Below are 17,153 nucleotides of genomic sequence, written 5' to 3' on the forward strand. Positions count from 1 at the left end.
TTCCTGCAGCTTGTGCCTCACAGAGCTCATCAGGCTTCCTGCAAACCCAGTTGTGTCTGCCCTTTTCTCTCACCCAAGACAGCATAGGTTATTAGAAAGCACTTCCTAATTTCCAAAGTTAGACATTCACTTTAGCTTCTCTTAAGTATTCTCTCGGTAGTCAAAAGGAGAAGTTTGTCTACTCTTCCAACATCCAGAGAGATTGCTGGGTCATTTGGGGTTTTTTGTCCCTAGTGACTTGAGAGTGACAGGGCCGGTCTGACATTGGCGTCTTTGCAAAGGGTCACATTGAAGTAACGCTGCTCCGGGACAGTCTTTAGGAGTCAGGATGGCCGAAGACATCAAGACTAAAATCAAGAACTACAAAACCGGGGTTGGGGATTTAGCTCAGTGGTAGAGCACTTGCCTAGCAAGGGCAAGGCCCTGGGTTCGGTCCCCAGCTCCGGAAAAAAAAAAAAAAAGGAACTACAAAACCGCCCCCTTTGACAGCCGCTTCCCAAACCAGAACCAGACTAAGAACTGCTGGCAGAACTACCTGGACTTCCACCGCTGTGAGAAGGCAATGACCGCAAAGGGCGGTGACGTCTCTGTGTGGGAGTGGTACCGGCGAATGTACAAGTCCCTCTGCCCGGTCTCATGGGTCTCAGCCTGGGATGACCGCATAGCAGAAGGCACATTTCCTGGGAAGATCTGACCTGGCTCCGCCCACCTCTCCTCTGCTCTTTGACCTTCTCCCCGATAGAAAAGGGGGACCTCAGTATATGATGGTCCCTACCCTGGGACCCTGAATCATGATGCAACTACTAATAAAAACTCACTGGAAAGGTTAAAAAAAAAAGAGTGACAGGGCCACATCAGAGAGTGAACAGGGTTATGCTCTGTCCTCCTGTGGCTTACAGTCTATCCAGAAAGCCAAGGACCGGTGGGCGTGGTGAGCTGTACTTGTAATCTCAGCATTACAAGGAGGTTGAAGCTGGAAGAATAAATTTGAGGCCATCCTGGGCTACATAGTGAGACCCTGCCTAAAACCAAACAAACAGGGTCTGGAGAGATGGCTCAGTGTTATGGCCTCCTCAGGCACCCACACTTCACATGTCCTCACACATCTACACATAATTAAAAATAAAAATAAATCTTAAAAAGAAAAGTCTGTTGATCTGGCCCTGATGGTCCACATCTTTAATCCCAGCACTCGTGAGAGAGAGGTAAGAAATTCCACAGAGCAAGTTCCAGGACAGCCAGGGTTACACAGAGAAACCCTGTCTCAAAAACACAAACAGGAAGTAAGCAAAGCCTGGTCAGGCAGGGCAAACCTGTGATACAAGAGCATAGGAGGCTGGGGCAGCAGAATCAGGGATTGCCTGGGCTATATATTGAAGTCCAGCCTGGGCTACATGAAAATTGTCTAAAAATAACAAAATAGGCTGGAGGGCTGGTGTGCCCCAGTAATCCTAGCACCACAGTAGCAGACACAGGGGGATCTTTGTGAGTTCAATGGTAGCCAAAACTAAACAATAGAAGCTCAAAACAAAAACAAAAGCCACATCACATCGAAACAGAACAAAACCCCAAAAGGGAGTTGGGGATAGAGACAGGAGCGTCTGTGGGGCTGTCTGTCTGCCAGGTTAGCTGAAACTGCAAGCTGTGAGTTCAGGAAGAGACCTTTCTTTGGAGGAATAAGTCAGAATAATAGAGGACACCAGATGCCCTTGTTTGGACTTTGCACACAGGCCTATTCACATGTGCATATAATACACACACACACACACACACACACACACACACACACACACCATGTTGGTGTAAGCCTGTTATCTCAGCACTTAGGATGTAGAAGAAGAGGTCTGAGGTGGCTTCTTGGGGGGGTCTCTCTGTGAATAGATCAAGGAAAGTTTGTTGTAGAGAAAATGAGGCAGACAGACCCTCAACAGGCTTAGTGTGCTTTATTGGAGCAGCGAGGGGCCTGAGCATTTCCAAGAGACAAGGCCAAAATCATGTAAAGGGGCCGAGGGACAGACGTAAATACATACACACATGAGTAAATACACACATACATGAGTAGCTACCAGGAAGTTACAGCTAAATTTTGTGGCTTGACTGGGAGTAGGGTGGGTTGTTTCTGATACCCGGGCATATGTTTGTGCAGGTGGAGCAGGTCAGGCTGGGGTTAATCTATGCTTTATGGCTAGGGGCTATTGCCAGGTATACCCTGACTCAGTTCCTCATAACCTGAGGCGATTACCCCACACACTGCTGAGCTACATACCCAGCCCTGTTTTTACTTTGGATTTTGTGATAGCCTTCCTTGGTTGCCCAAGCTGAACTCACTCTGAAGTTCTGACCGACTTGGGCCCTGAACTTCTCCTGCTTTAACCTTCCAAGTAGCTGGAATTACAGGTCTGTGCCTAGAATATGCACATAGCTTTTGTCTACCTCTTGGAGATTGATATTTATTTATTTATTTATTTATTTATTTATTTATTTATTTATTTATTTATACAAGGTTTCTTCTGTGTGGCCCTGAATGTCCTGAAACTCTCTCTCTGTAGACCAGGCTGCCCTTGAACTCAGAGATCTGCCTGCTTCTGCTTCCCTAGTACTGGGGTTAAAGGTACATGCCACCGCCTCCCTACTTGGAGATTTTTTTTTTTTTTTTTTTGTTTTTTTTTTTTCCGGGGGTGGGGACGGAACCCAGGGCCTTGCGCTTCCTCGGTAAGCGCTCTACCATTGAGCTAAATCCCCAGCCCCCCTACTTGGAGATTTTTAAATTAAATTTAGCAATTACACTTATTTATTTACTACTGTGTGTGTGTGCTAGCCTTGTGTGTGTTAGCGCTTGCCTTCTAACGTGTAGGATCTGGGATCAAACTCAGGACTCAGGTTGTCAGGCTTAGTATAAGCACTTTTACATACTGAGCCTTCTTTCTGCACTCTCCTGCTCTGAGCCTCCTCTTGTAGTCCGTGGCTTTTCCGAAAGTTGCCATGTAGCCAAGAAGTTCAAGGATGAGCTTAAACTTTTAATTCTGGCTTGTAATGTATATACACATTATATACATTCATGCAAATATGAGTAAAACCATTATTTAAAAAAAACTATTAGACAGGAGGCAAAGAGGGGGTAGAGGTGCTAAGGAAGTGGGGGAAGGGCAGAGGAACCTTGTGAAGCATGAAGTGAAAGTAGCCCAGCCTGTAGGGCAGTTCCAGGAAAGGGTGGGAGGAGAGAGGGAGCTTAACAGGCAGAGAATCTGCTAAACACACTCTGCTGGCCTTGTGAAACCTGACCTGAGTTATCTACCAGTGAGGACCCCTCGGACACTGGTTTAAGCCAATACACAGTCTCTATTAGTTGACTGGCAACTACACTGGATGTTTGGTAACCCAGTGTTGCCTCAAACCTTTCCCAGGGTGAGCTTTGTAAATGAATTATTTGTTCTAGCTAGGCAGTATGACAGACACAGAAACCTGGTATTTTATTTACAAGCTCTAAGCCTAGACTGGGCAGGTTCTAAGCTATCCTCACCTGTCTCCAAGGCACTTGTTAGTTGCTGTTTGAGTCTCACCCAGGCTGCTTCTGCTTTACCAGCCTGTCATCAGGACACTTCTCCTGGCCACACGATCATATTCCACCCCTGTTTTCTCTGTCTTCCTTCTCCTCTGTGGTTTCTCTTGAGGTCCCGCCTTCCTCTCTCTCTCCTGCCAATCACAGGCTCTAACCTTTTATTGCCCAATGGCTTTAAATTGGGGAGCTGAGGTTTATAGAGCAAAGGCTGGTGTACAGGAGAATGCACTCATCTGGATGGCAACCAGGTCTTGGGGTTGAGAATTTGTACACAGAACAGCAGAGCTTTCAAGTACAAAAACCATCTCCTGAGCTGATGTTCTTCTGTTATCAAGAACAGTTAGGGGAACTACGGAAGCCTGAAAGCAAGGTTAATAAGTTTAGAGACTTTCCCAGAACAATGGACTTTGATGGGTTGGGTCTCTATGTTCATTTTGCAGGTGGTACTGTTCACACTCTGAGTTTTATGGTTCGAATGGTGCTTCCGTCACGGCATCAGTTGTGCTACGGTCTGGGAGCCTGTTACAAAACCCAACACCTCAAATGATAACTCAAAAAATTAAAACCCCCACATGGTCTCAAAAGAAAATCTAAGAAAGGCAGAAGTTAGAGGTTAGAGGAGAGCTGTATGGAGAAAGAATAGAGACTTGCTCAGGGGAGCAGGGTTTCTTCTAAATGTTACAACCATGGAGTGCGTAATTACACCTGGCAAAGGTCACGCAGCTAGAGAGACAGAAGTCAGACTGAGTCACAGGTCCACCAGGTCCTGAGAGTAAAACTTCCCCAGTGGTAATTTCCTACCAGGATTAGGTGATGCTGAGACTGTGTGGGCCAGAGAGGCTCTGAGAGGCCAGAGGCTACCAGGCACGACACGCTTTGTCGGGGTAAAGCTCCCTCTGAATGGATAAATGAGAGACATCTTCCAAGAGCATCAGTGATGAGTGTTGGAGAAGACAAGAACTGGCCGGGAAATAGAGATAAGGACATGTTCAGACCAGCACTTATGGATGTCTGGACAGAAGAAGCAACTACAAAAAGGGTGAGAGAGTAACAGTCTGTATGCCAGACAGCAACTCGAAGCTAACTGACCTCCAGGGCCTTTGACCTTCTCTTCGACTGATGAGAGCTAATCACAAATATATACTATTTGCCTGTCTGTAAAGCTTGTCTGTCTACATGTGGAGGACAGTCTCATGCAAGCTCGGTCACATGATTTTCCCAGGGCCCGGCCTCAGTATTCTCATCAGCTCCCCCAACCTCTTGTGTCACTGACGAGGTCAGAGATTTGGTTGTATCCCCAGTGTTCGAAAGCCCTGTCTTCCAGTATTGTGTCTGTGTCTGTCTTCTGTTGCTAAAAGCACAGTGCAGACTGGATAGGCTACAATGAAAGCAGCTATATTTCAATTTGTAATTCTGGTGCAAGGCCAAAAGGCCTCACTCAGTATTAACTTTCTTGCAGGCAAAATATCAAGGGAGGGCATTATGTCGCCGAAGACAAGTAGTTATGTATGTACATATGTATGTATGTATGTATGTATGAATGTATGTATGTACATACATATGTATTTTGGATTTCTAAGACAGGTTCTTATTCAGTCTGGGCTGTCCCAAACTCACTATTTATCCAAGAAAGACCTTGAACTCTCAGTTTCCACTCTCCAAGGGCTGGAACTACAGGAGTGTACCACTGTGCCTGGCTGAGGCAAGAGAAAGTAGTGTGTATCTTCACTGCTCCTTTCTTCTTATAAACCCACCAGTATTAGATAACAGATGCTCCACCATAATGACTTCTTTAACCCCAATCACTCCCAAAATGCCTCGTCTTTGGTGAACCATGGTTGGACTAAGTACCCAATTCTGGAATGGAAACCACATTCAGACCATGCAGCCTATTGTGGGACATTCTTTTGGACATCTTTGAATGTAACTGAGGCAAAATAAGCTCAGTGGGTAGAGCGCCAATGCCATCTAACAGGGTCCATAGGAAAAGAAATGCTAGGTAAAGACAGATGCGGGCAGTGCAACAGGTGGGGACGGAGGTAGACATTCAGTTCCCGCCCCAAGGCCTGCTAGAGGTGAAGGAGGCAAGGAGAGCCTTTTAGAGCCCTCAGACACCTTGGTCCTGGCTACCAAGCTTTAGAGAGAATAATGTTGTGTCGTTTGTTTGGTTTGGTTTTGTTTGACAGAGGATTTCTTGGTGTAGCCCTAGCTGTCCTAGAACTCCTTTTGTAGACCAGCCTGGCCTTGAACTTAGAGATCCACCTGCCTCTGCCTCCCCAGTGCTGGGATCAAAGGAATGAGCCACCGCCACCAGGCTGAGAGAATACACTGTTTTATGACACTTGGTTATGGCAGCCTCGGAGAGTAGACACATGCTCTTCTGCACATTTTCATCACGTTTCCATCCTCCACTGGCCAAGACCCAACTGACCCCAGGCTTATACCTCTCCTTTCAGAATGTCTTATCCCTGCTGTCCTCATCTCTCTCATGGGACTTTCAAATTCAGCTTAAACGACACATGTGCAGTAAAGTCTAGACCTGGGCATTCTGGTTGCCTACCAGAGCAGCAAGTCGAATGCATCTTTGGTAGCACTTGTCATGTGTGTAGTCGAATACTTACTTGGACAGCTATGCTATGCTACCCATTTGCCCTGCTTGGTTGCGGATGCCAGTTCAAGGCCTGGCTTAGTAGATTCACCAGCAGACCTGTTCATGAATAGCATAGTCTCTCAGATGATGCCCTGCGTGCGATGCATGGATAAAAGATGGGCAGCCCGGCAGAGAGCTGTGCATCTGTAATCCCAACTCTTGGGAGGTAGGGGCAGGAGAAGCAAGGGTTCAAGGTTATCCCTGGCTACATCTTGAGTTTGAAGACAGCCTGGGCTACACGAGATCCTGTCTCCAAAATAAAACAAAAGTAACCCCTGGCAGGAACCCCTGGCAGGATGTTTAAGGGACCAGGCAACGGAAACTTGCCCTTCAGTATCTCTCCTGCTCACTGCACAGAAACTTCCGCTGTAATCAGTCCAGGCTGATTGTAGACCACAACCCATTCGCCAGGTCCTGCTGGCTTCTCTCTCTCCTTGGTCTCCACCCGTTCCCTGCATCACACTGTTCCTAAGGTACAGTGCCTTCTGTAACATGCATGCACACTGCCCAGAACAGTGGACAGAGCAAGCAGAAAGCAGTGCCCAGATGGAAGTGATATCAAGAGGTTTTCATCTAACTAGATATTGAAAACATCTAACTAGCATATCAATTAATTAATTAATTAATTAATTAACTTCTTTTTTTTTTCTTTTTTTTGGAGCTGGGGACCGAACCCAGGGCCTTGTGCTTGCTAGGCAAGCGCTCTACCACTGAGCTAAATCCCCAACCAATTAACTTCTTTAGTGTATATGATGCTTTGCCTGTGTGTATGCCTGGACCGTTTGAGTGCCTGGTACTGGAAGAGACCAGAAGAAGCATCAGAGCCCTGAAGATGGAGTTAGAGTTGGGTGTGAACAACCATGTAGGTACTGGGAAACTAAGTTAGGTGCTTGGGAAGGGCAGCCGAGGCTCCTGACCTCTGCACCATCTTCCCATCCCCTCCTTTCTGAATATTGTTATTGCTCACTACATAGACCAGGCTTTCTTGAAATTCTGCCCACTCCTCGTACCTCAGCCTCCCCAGTGCTGGGATGGCAGGCGTGTGCCCTCCCACCCGTCCTTCTCCTGTACTCTATACTGTATACACCATACACATGACTTTGTTCCGTGTAGTGAAGGAAGGGAAAACGAAATAAAAAATCACGCAGATTCCTAATGCAAGGCGTCATCCTCTCTCCTGCCGTCATCTATGCAGTTAGCTCTTTATGTCAGGCAACTATGAGGAAGAGAACGTGTAGGGAATTCCCTGCACTTTAAGGAAATTGTTCTTTTAAAAATCCAGAGATTTTCCAGGAAGACAGAGTATTCCTGGGAGTTAAGGGGAGCCCCTGGACGTCAGCACTTTTCTGTCTTTGCTTGTGATATGGGGACGGGTCAAGCTCCTGCCCGGGAGGGATGAACTGCTCCTGCCTTGTCATCTTCTATCTGCTCCTAAACAAGGCACGGAGCCAACTGGTTTCTGGGCGACTCCTCAGGCTGACTTGGGTAAAGTTGGTGCACCTCACTGGGCTCAGATCACCCTCTTTTTTTTTCACCCTCTTTTTAAAAAAAACATTTACTTATGTTTGTAAGTACATTGTCACTGTCTTCAGACACACCAGAAGAAGGCATCGGATCCCATTACAGATGGTTGTGAGCCACTATGTGGTTGCTGGGAATTGAACTCAGGACCTCTGGAAGAGCAGTCAGTGCTCTTGACCACCGAGCCGTCTCTCCAGCCCTCAGATCACCCTCATGTAGAAGAAGGATGAAGAGCTGGACAGATGGCTAGCAGGACAGAGATGCTTGTGGTCTGTGTTGGATCCCTGGCACTCACAGGGTGAAAGGAGGGAATGACTCATAAGTTGTCCCGTGCCTTCCTCCAACAAAAAGAAATCAACCGTAATTGTAAAAACAAACAAAAAACCAGGAGAGAATTTGAGCCTCTTCCCTAGGGACGCTGGGAGAACTGAACTGAAAGAAACAAGATTCAGGGGCTTTCTGACCTGGCCCTCCCGCCTTTTATGTGGTTCTACTCCCACTCAGCCATTCAGAGTTTGCTAAGTTAGAGGTGTGGTCATTTCACCGGAAAGAGCGCCCCTCCTCTCCTGGGCTTCTACTAAATTCTTAGCTTAGAGCCCGAGATTTCAGGAAGTAGAGTGTGCTGTTTACCCTCTCAATCTCTCCTGTGCAATCCTCCCTCCTGATGTCCTAGGGATAGATAGTGGAGGGTTTGGGGGCATCTTGAAATCCTGTGGGGGGCCCTGTCACTTTGGGTCCTTGTGTGAGTCCTGCCTGGTGTCTACCGCAGCGTGTTGCATCCCACAGACCTTTAGAGGAATCCGGAGTGCGGGGCTGTGACTGCTGGTGAGTGACTTTCTGAACACCCTTGGTGTTAGGAAAGGGCAATGGTGGGGGAGGGTATCTCAAGCCTCACTCCTACTTTTATACTCAGACCTGTTTATGGAGGCTGGCAGGGTGAGGTGGGAGCGCTTTGGCGGAAACACCATTCTCCCCAGAGCATTGAAAAACTGTGATCTGGCAAGGGGCCAGTGCTGTGGTTTTACTGAGGAAGCTGCACTTGCTCTTGACACTTCTTCTTCAGTCTGCCCTTTGAGAGGCCACTTGCCAGTCGCTACGGAACGGTTCTTCATAGTCTCTCCGGTTCCAGGAACACTTCGGTCTAGGAAGCAGAAGGTAGGATCAGAAATGGGGCAGTAACGTCTTGGTACTCCATGGTGGGAGAGACCCTGGATGGGGAGGTCAGCATAGAGCACTCTAAGGTCTAGGTCTTGGATTGTCAGTTTCCTACTTCTTTATCACACCAGTGAGCTCAGTGGGGCTCACAGATACGCGCTGTTTACTATGAATCTCTCCTAGACAGGTGCTGTAGGGTGCTATGTACCCAAGACATCTCCTGGGTGGGGGGGAAGGGTATCCAAGAGCAGACTCCACAGACTACCTGGGATAGGAAACCCAAGGAGATGACTAGTCAGGACCTCAGCCCCTGAAGGACAGGAGAGACCCAGGAGCATAGCCAAGTGGATTTCTTTCTTTTTTTTTTTTTTTTTTTTTTTTTTTTCTTTTTTTTTTTCAGGGCCTTTTTTTTTTTTGGTTCTTTTTTTTTTTTTTTTTTTTTTTTTTTCGAGCTGGGGACCAAACTCAGGGCCTTGCGCTTCCTAGGCAAGCTCTCTACCACTGAGCTAAATCCCCAAGCCCCAGCCGTGGATTTCTTGATGCCCACAGATGCCATACTCCAACCTGCATCCATCCATCCCACGGCCCAGAAGTTACCGCTCCAAACTGGCAGCCTTCATCTTGCTGGTGGGCAGCCTGGTGAGCCTTTGGATGACAGGGGAACCACCAAGTCACACTCTGCATTACCTAGCACTTCACATAGCCTCGCAGCAACTTGGATTACTGTTGAAAAAGCTCTGCTGTCTGGCTGAAGAGTTGTTCCATGTCCAGTCCAGGTAACCCTCTGCGGTCTCCGTGGAGACTGGATACCCTGCAAGGATCATACCCTCCTCACCTTGGTCTTCCCTGATCATACCCTCCTAACCTTGTCTTCCCTGAACATGGTCAGCTGAGTTGGCCTGGGACCTGAGGCTAGGCTGTCCGCTGCAGGTACCAGGGCAGCTACTGGAAGGCTGTGTGCGCCTGCGTGGGGAGCCCCATCTGCTTTATGGCCCTGATCCTACTGTCATTTTATTTCTACTGCTTCCTTGAAAATACTTCTGACCTGCACCTTGGTTGGCTGCTTGGCACCCTGGTCCTTTCAAAGTCCCTAAGCATAACCCTGGACCTTCAGGTATGACACAGAAGAGATAGATGTTGTGGGTAGATGGAACCATGGCTACTGTTGTCTGAGCTCAGTGCTGAGACTGAGACTAAGTTAAAGGTGGGCGATCTGAGTGTGGGGTTATGAAGGCTTGGAATGATGGATTTATAGCAGTGGTGAGACCAAGCGGGCAGCCGTGCAAGAGAGGGGCTTTGGAGGTTCCTCTTGAGAGTCCCTTAGGCCCTTCTGCTGTCTACAGAGCTTGGCCCCAGCAGAAGTCTCTGTGGTCTGTGAAGAAAAGAACTTCAATGTTGCCCATGGGCTGGCCTGGTCGTACTACATTGGGTACCTGAAGCTGATCTTGCCAGGTAGGCCACCTCTGCATGCTCACTTGTGGACCACAAAACACACAGCTTTTGCTGTACCTTGCCATGCTTCTCGAAGTATTTCCTTGTCTGCCATATAATGAAATTCCTAAGGCATCCCTGTACCTGTGAAGGGTGTTATAGAGTTTTAGTGTGATCTTTGAGACAGGAGCTCATAAACCCAGGGTGCATTAAATCACCCTATTTATTTGAAGATAACCTTGAATTTCTGATCCTCTTTCACCTACCTCCCACATCCTGGGATTACAGGTGTGAGCCACGACACTTGTCCTTTCTTATCGTTGTCTTTGTAGTTGATTAATTTGTTGTCTTTTTTTTTTTTTTCGGGCTGAGGACTGACTGGGGCCTTGTTCACAGACCCCAGGAAACACAGACCTGCTCTGCCCTGAGCTTTACAAGCTCGAGGACAGCGGGACTGCGCGTGGTTTACAGTAAGCTCGTGTGAAATGCTAGTCATCCTCACCCAGTTCTCATCTACGGATGCTTGCCTTTGTCTCCAACCCCCTTCAGTTTCTATTTTGTGTGTGTACGAGTGTGGGTCTGTGCAGAGTGCCAGTTCTCTCCTTCCACCTTTTTGAGGCAGGGTCTTTCTTACTTCTGCTGCTGCATAGCCAATTCCCCTGTCATGGCCCTGGACCTCTGGGTTGGAATGCTGGGATTACAGTGCACCCCACCTCATTCGGGCCTTTTACATGGGTTCCAGGGTTCAAATTCAGTGTCAGCTTTTGCTGTACTTTCATTTGCTGACCCAGCTCCCCAGCCTGGTTATCCTATGGTTCTTAAAGGTGTGTCTACTTGTCGTAACTGATATCTGTGTGTGCCCCTGTGTGAATTGTGTGTGCAGTGTGCTTGTTTTCAAACTCCTAATTCTCCACCAGTCTTCATCTTCTAAAAGCTAGGATTACGGGTGTTTGTCACCTCATTCCTTCTATGATCCCCACCCCTTCTCTTTCTTTTGTCTTTTGAAACAGGAACTCAGTAGGTAGGTAGCCCTGGCTGGCCCGGGACTCACATGTAAACCAGGCTGGCCTTGAATTTGTGATCCTTCTGCCTGGAATTGTAGAACGTGCCATCACACCTGGCTTTTCATGAATACTTTTTAAAAAGAAAAATGTGCTTATATAGATGTTTTGCGTGTATGTATGTCTGTGTACCGTGTGAGTGCCTAGTGCCTGCAGAGGCCAGAAAAAAAAAAAAGGCTTTGGATCCCCTGGACTGGAGTAACAGATGATTAGCCACCATGAACCCAGGTCTTCTAGAAAAGCAGCAGGTGCTCTCAACTGCTGAGCCGTCTCTCCAGCCCCAATGAGTGCTTTTGAAACGTATTTATTTATCTGTTTATTTATTTTTGTTGTTTTTCTAGTCAGGGTTTCTCTGTGTAGACTTGGCTGTCCTGGAACTCACTCTGTAGACCAGGCTGGCCTCAGACTTACAGAGAACTGCCTGCCTCTGCCTCCTGAGTGCTGGGACTAAAGGCTTGTGCCACCTGGCTTGAAAAATATTATTACATGCTAGATCCTCCTCATGTGCCCTATCTCTTTCAACTTATATGCTGTATGAAATCATTATCATTCATATTTTATCTTAATCCTATTTTCTTAAAGATTTATATATTTAATTTAATATTTTCTTTAATTAAAATTTATTTTTATGCATATGATGTTTTGACTGCATGCTTAGCTGAGTTTGCATGTGCCTAGTAACCACGGAAGCCAGAAGAGGGCATCAAAATCCTTGGAACTAGAGTTATAGATGGGTGGCCACCCTATGGATGTTGGAAATTGAACCCAGGTCCTCTGGATCAGTGCTCTTAATTGCTGAGCCATCTTTCCAGCCCCACCCCTTTTGAGACAGGGTTTCATTATTATTACCCAGAACTCTATGTAGATCAGGCCAGCCTCAAACTCAAGAGAACCACCTGTTCTCTGCCTCTCAAGTGCTGGGACTCAAAGCATGCACCACCAAAGATTTATCTTTTCTTTATGTGTATGCATGAGTGTCTGTCTGTAGATATGTGTGCCTGAGTACAGGTGACCATAGAGGCCAAAAGAGGAAGTCAGATCCCCTGGGGGTTGTGAGTCATCCTATATTGCTCTTGGGAACTGAACTCAGTCCTCTGGAAGAGCAGCAGAAGCTCTTGCCCACTGTGCTATCTGCCTAGCCCCCTTCATTCATATGTTAGATAAGAAAACTGTGGCTTTGAGAGAGAAGCGTCCTACCTAGTCACGAAGTAAGAAGAGGAGATGGGTTTGGAATCCAAGGCTGCCCAGAGCCAGCACACTTGGCCACTCTCCTGGGGAACTCACACGGTTGCTCATTGAATTTAAATACCAGGCTGTGGCTCTCCTGAATCTCTTGGACGCCAGGAAGGTTTTAGAGCTAGATGTCTGTCATTGTCTATCAGAGAATGATGAGAATGCCACTAACCAGGGCTCTGCCATTCTCTCAGGGCCCAGACTACTGTGGTAGTGGTGGTAGGGGCTGACACAGAAATTCAGTGGCTAGGAATAGTGGCACAATCCTTTGATTCCATCACTTAGGTGGCAGATCTCTGTGTGTTTATGGTCAGCTTTGTCTAATAGAGGGAATTCCAGGGAAGCTAGGACTATACGCACGCACGCACGCACGCACGCACGCACGCACGCACGCACGCACGCACGCATAGAATAAGGGGTGGAAAGGGGAGATCCCTGAACATTCTCTCCTTCCCCAAATCTCCTTCCTGTACAATGAGAGACATGAGACCCCCACACACTGCGGAAGCTAATAAACTGGGTGTCAGTTCTAGATTGAGTGGGAGACAAAGTAATGGGATGATTTCTTGGGCTTCCCCACTGCAGGACTGCAGGCCCGGATCCGGATGTTCAATCAGCTACACAACAACATGCTCTCGGGTGCGGGGAGCCGGAGGCTGTATATCCTCTTCCCATTGGACTGTGGGGTGCCTGATGATCTGAGTGTGGCTGACCCCAATATTCGATTCCGAGATATGCTGCCCCAGCAAAACACAGACCGTGCTGGCGTCAAGAATCGGGCTTATTCCAACAGTGTCTATGAACTTCTGGAGAATGGGCAGCCGGTAAGCGTACAGAGCTTGTCTTGGGGAAAAGGTCCATCTTCCTAGAACCCTGAACCCCTAGCCACACACTGACAAGAATTCCTGTCTTCTCTGAGCCTGTCTGCACAGCTAGTCCCAGGACAAGGCAAAATTCAGTTCTGAAGGTCACCGAGAAGTAACATTTATGGAGCAGAAGCTTTTCTCTGTACAACATAAAGCCACGTCATTAAACCTTACCACCAATCTGTGAGACAGGCGTGATCCCTAATCTACAACGGAGAAAAGGGACACGATAATGAAGGCTATGAGAGCGTTTGAGGAATTTGCTGTGGGTGTTGAAGAGCGCCAAGCAAAGCAAAATCCTAGAGCCCTCCCGAGACTCCATTTCCAGTCCTAATGCTGTGCTCCGGGATGGTGGGAGAAGGATCCATGAAGGGATTAGCCCAACCCAGGCTTAAAGCTAGGAAGCGGGCATCAGAGGCCCTAGCAGAGCAGTCAAACCCCGGGACTCTGGTTCTGCAGACTGAGGGAGTAGGGCCACGCCTCTGGCATCAGGATCCACTCTCTTGTCAGGGTTGTGGCTCAGTCTAACCTTGCTCATCTTCATCAGGCAGGTGCCTGTATCCTGGAGTACGCCACCCCCTTGCAGACCTTGTTTGCCATGTCACAGGATGGCAAAGCTGGCTTCAGTCGGGAGGACCGGCTTGAGCAGGCCAAACTCTTCTGTCGGACACTTGAGGAAATCCTGGCCGATGTCCCTGAGTCTCGAAACCACTGCCGCCTCATTGTCTACCAAGGTAAGAGACTGGTACAGTTGGAGGGCAGGAACCAGGAACCACACCATCTCCCAGAGGTGCCAGGGAACAAGGAAGCAGCCCTTTTGGGGCTTTCCTAAGTGGTCAGAGGGGTTAAGCCCTGCCACTGGAAGATGCCTTCTTGACATCTGAATGTGGCCAGTCTTGATTCTGCCACTCCTTGGCTGTGTGACCTTAGGCAGGCCTTTGCCCTTTTTTGAACACCATCTCAAAAGCAAAAGGGTGGGCTTCCATGACCTTGATAACTATTTCTATATCTGGGATCTCCTCAGAGGCTGCGTGGTAGGTGGGAAGAGGGGAATGAGGTGGGAGGATCATCCCAGCGGCTACTAAGGGTCCGTGCATCCTGTTGACCCCCACCCTGCATCCCTGTTCCAGAATCCGAAGAGGGAAACAGTTTCTCGCTGTCTCAGGAGGTGCTCCGGCACATTCGGCAAGAAGAAAAGGAGGAAGTTACCATGAGTGGCCCCCTGACCTCAGTGGCACCTCGTCCCTCCCTACTGTCCCAAGAGCCGAGACTTCTCATCAGTGGCATGGAGCAGCCTCTCCCACTCCGCACTGACCTCATCTGAGGCATGAGAGAGCCTTGCCTGGGTCCCAGTGATCCTTCAGCCTCTTGACTGGGCTCCTCTTTAATGGCTGGGGGCCTCAGAGACTTCACATCTCCAGATGAGTCCCACATTCCCAGGCAAGCCATTTCACCTCTCTGAGCCTCAGCCTACCACTCCAAAGGCTGTCATAAGGTGTTCCCTGCCCACTCAGGGGTTTTGTGAAGACAATACATGTAGAAGTTTGGTGTCAATGCCTGGTAAACTTGAGAGATAGGCCAAGTATTTCCCATGATGATCAGCATTCTCCACTCTCTGTTGACTTGTGTGGGTACCAGCAGACCTCTGACCCTCCAGCTTCTGGTCATGTGTGTTCAACAGGAGCTTCAGTAGATGGAGAGAGGGAGAAGGAACATGTGTTCTGTAGGCAGTCACAGTGGGCTGCCCTGCCAGGCTGTTTTCTCAGTAAACATATTTATTCTCAGGTTTCTAGAATGGTCTCTTCTCCTTGCCCCAGCACTGGTATTTGTGTGACACTGGAGTACCTACTGTCTGTGGTCTCTTCATGTCCCTTGTACTTGTCTTCTAAAGACACCCCTACATTATCCAGTTCGAGCACACGTCTTTCTCTGCTACTATGTGATGACAATGAGGCACTGGAACGCATCACCACTGACATCCCTGTCTGAGTGCATATACAGCACTCATATAATGGCAATGGATGCCATTTCAATCCAGACATAACTACCATTCACACGGAGGGCACACCCCACTTTTACTTTCAGTGTCTCTGCCTCCAGTGGCAGGCTGAAGGATCAGGAGCTGGGGTCGAGTGGAGCTAGCACATGGACACCATAAATAGTACGTAGGTATGTCCAGGGAAGGAACCATTCAAAGAAGCAGAGACCACTGAACAAATGCTCCCAAATGAGAGATCTGTGAAAGGACCAGGGAAGAGGAATGCGTGAGGAGACAGGATGTTCCTTGGGAACACCAAGCCTACTTTATGCCATTGTAACAATATTGTGGTGGCACTGTCACCCTCTCTAGAAGGGCAGACAGTTCTTCCTATGAGCTTTACCCAGACTTGACATGTGTCCTTCCTCTACCTCTGTTTTCATTACGAGGGCTCAGTATTTCACTTTGAACTCTCCCTTGTTTTATGCTTGTGTGTTGCCCTCAGCTCACATTATATATTTCTGAATACAGTGTCACTATAGGGGGTGGTTCTGATGCTAAGGTCCTGTTTCCCAGTTGGTTCTTGATCTGTCAGTAAAGAAAACCATGGGCTCAGGCTGGAGAGGTAGTTCAGAGGTTAAGAGCACTGACTGCTCTTCCAGAGGTCCTGAGTTCAATTCCCAGCAACCACATGGTGGCTCACAACCATCTGTAATGGGATCCGATGCCCTCTTCTGGTGTGTGTGTGTGTGTGTGTGTGTGTGTGTGTGTTATCCAAGGATTCAAGGGAAGCTGGTTGGGGGCTGGTAGCATCACTGATACCAGAGCAAAGAAGGGTAGTGCAAAACTACAAGCAACATGTCACTTTGGAGAAATCATACACACACACACACACACACACACACACACACACACAAGCATGCACGTGCGTGAAAGGAAGCCAGTCACTCTAAGGATAACAGAACCATGAAAATCAAGTGTGGGGCAGTCTCCTCTCGTTCCGTCACAGCCATCTTGCCACAGCACTGTGGGGCCTCTATCACACCCAGCACTCCTCCAGCAGCCTAGAATGAAGGGTCTCCCCAGGCTGATTACGCTCAACCCACCAGTCCCCAGGATGGTTCCTAGGCTGTGCAGCTGGGGAAACTCAGGCTCAAATTCTGATTTTGTTGCTTGGTACCTGTGTCCACCATGGTATCTTAATGATGAAATGGAGAGTGCATCTCTGCCAAGTTCGTGAGGAGGAGATGGGGCTGATAGGTCCAGCGTCCTGCACATGGGCAAACAGGTGCTTCTTAGGAAGCAGCATCAAGCAATCCCAGCTGACACCATTTTGTTGTCTGTTTGTTTGGTTTGGTTTTCAAGACAGGGTTTCTCCATGTAGCCCTGGCTGTCCTGGAACCCACTCTGTAGACCAGACTGGTCTCGAACTCAAAGAGATCTGCCTGCCTCTGCCTCCCAAATCCTGGGATTAAAACCATGCACCACCATTGCCTGGCTCACAACTTCCTCTTAAGCAGTCACAAGGCGGTGGGTTCATTCTCTGTTCACATTTTCACCCCATTGTGTGGGAGGCCAGGGCCTTAAGGATGACTTATCCTTAGGAGTTCCCCAGCAATCAAATACAAAAGTCTTTTTCTTTTTCTTTTTAAAAAAAAAGGGGGGGGCTTTGGGGATTTAGCTCAGTGGTAGAGCGCTT

General features: G+C 48.2%; 2 protein-coding genes across 3 annotated transcripts; both read left to right on the forward strand.

Annotated features, from left to right (window-relative positions):
• Positions 1-260: 260 nt before the first annotated feature.
• Positions 261-838, forward strand: LOC116884546 (cytochrome c oxidase subunit 6B1-like). The gene is made up of 2 exons (XM_032885684.1): positions 261-357; positions 463-838. The coding sequence occupies exons 1-2, from the start codon at positions 329-331 to the stop codon at positions 692-694; spliced, it is 261 nt and encodes an 86-aa protein (XP_032741575.1). The 5' UTR covers positions 261-328; the 3' UTR covers positions 695-838.
• A 7,337-nt stretch (positions 839-8,175) lies between these two features.
• Sting1 (stimulator of interferon response cGAMP interactor 1) lies at positions 8,176-15,268 on the forward strand. Of its 2 annotated transcripts, XM_032886051.1 has the most exons (7): positions 8,176-8,555; positions 8,794-8,885; positions 9,435-9,661; positions 9,816-10,337; positions 13,196-13,434; positions 14,024-14,210; positions 14,607-15,268. In XM_032886051.1, the coding sequence occupies exons 5-7, from the start codon at positions 13,216-13,218 to the stop codon at positions 14,798-14,800; spliced, it is 600 nt and encodes a 199-aa protein (XP_032741942.1). In that variant the 5' UTR covers positions 8,176-8,555; positions 8,794-8,885; positions 9,435-9,661; positions 9,816-10,337; positions 13,196-13,215; the 3' UTR covers positions 14,801-15,268. The 2 variants fall into 2 exon arrangements, with proteins under 2 accessions (XP_032741942.1, XP_032741943.1); XM_032886052.1 differs by lacking the exons at positions 8,176-8,555; positions 8,794-8,885 and having other exon boundaries at positions 9,816-9,999; positions 10,229-10,337.
• Positions 15,269-17,153: the final 1,885 nt, after the last annotated feature.

Source organism: Rattus rattus, chromosome 15 (assembly GCF_011064425.1).
Source record: "Rattus rattus isolate New Zealand chromosome 15, Rrattus_CSIRO_v1, whole genome shotgun sequence".
NCBI classification, from domain to species: Eukaryota; Metazoa; Chordata; class Mammalia; order Rodentia; family Muridae; genus Rattus; species Rattus rattus.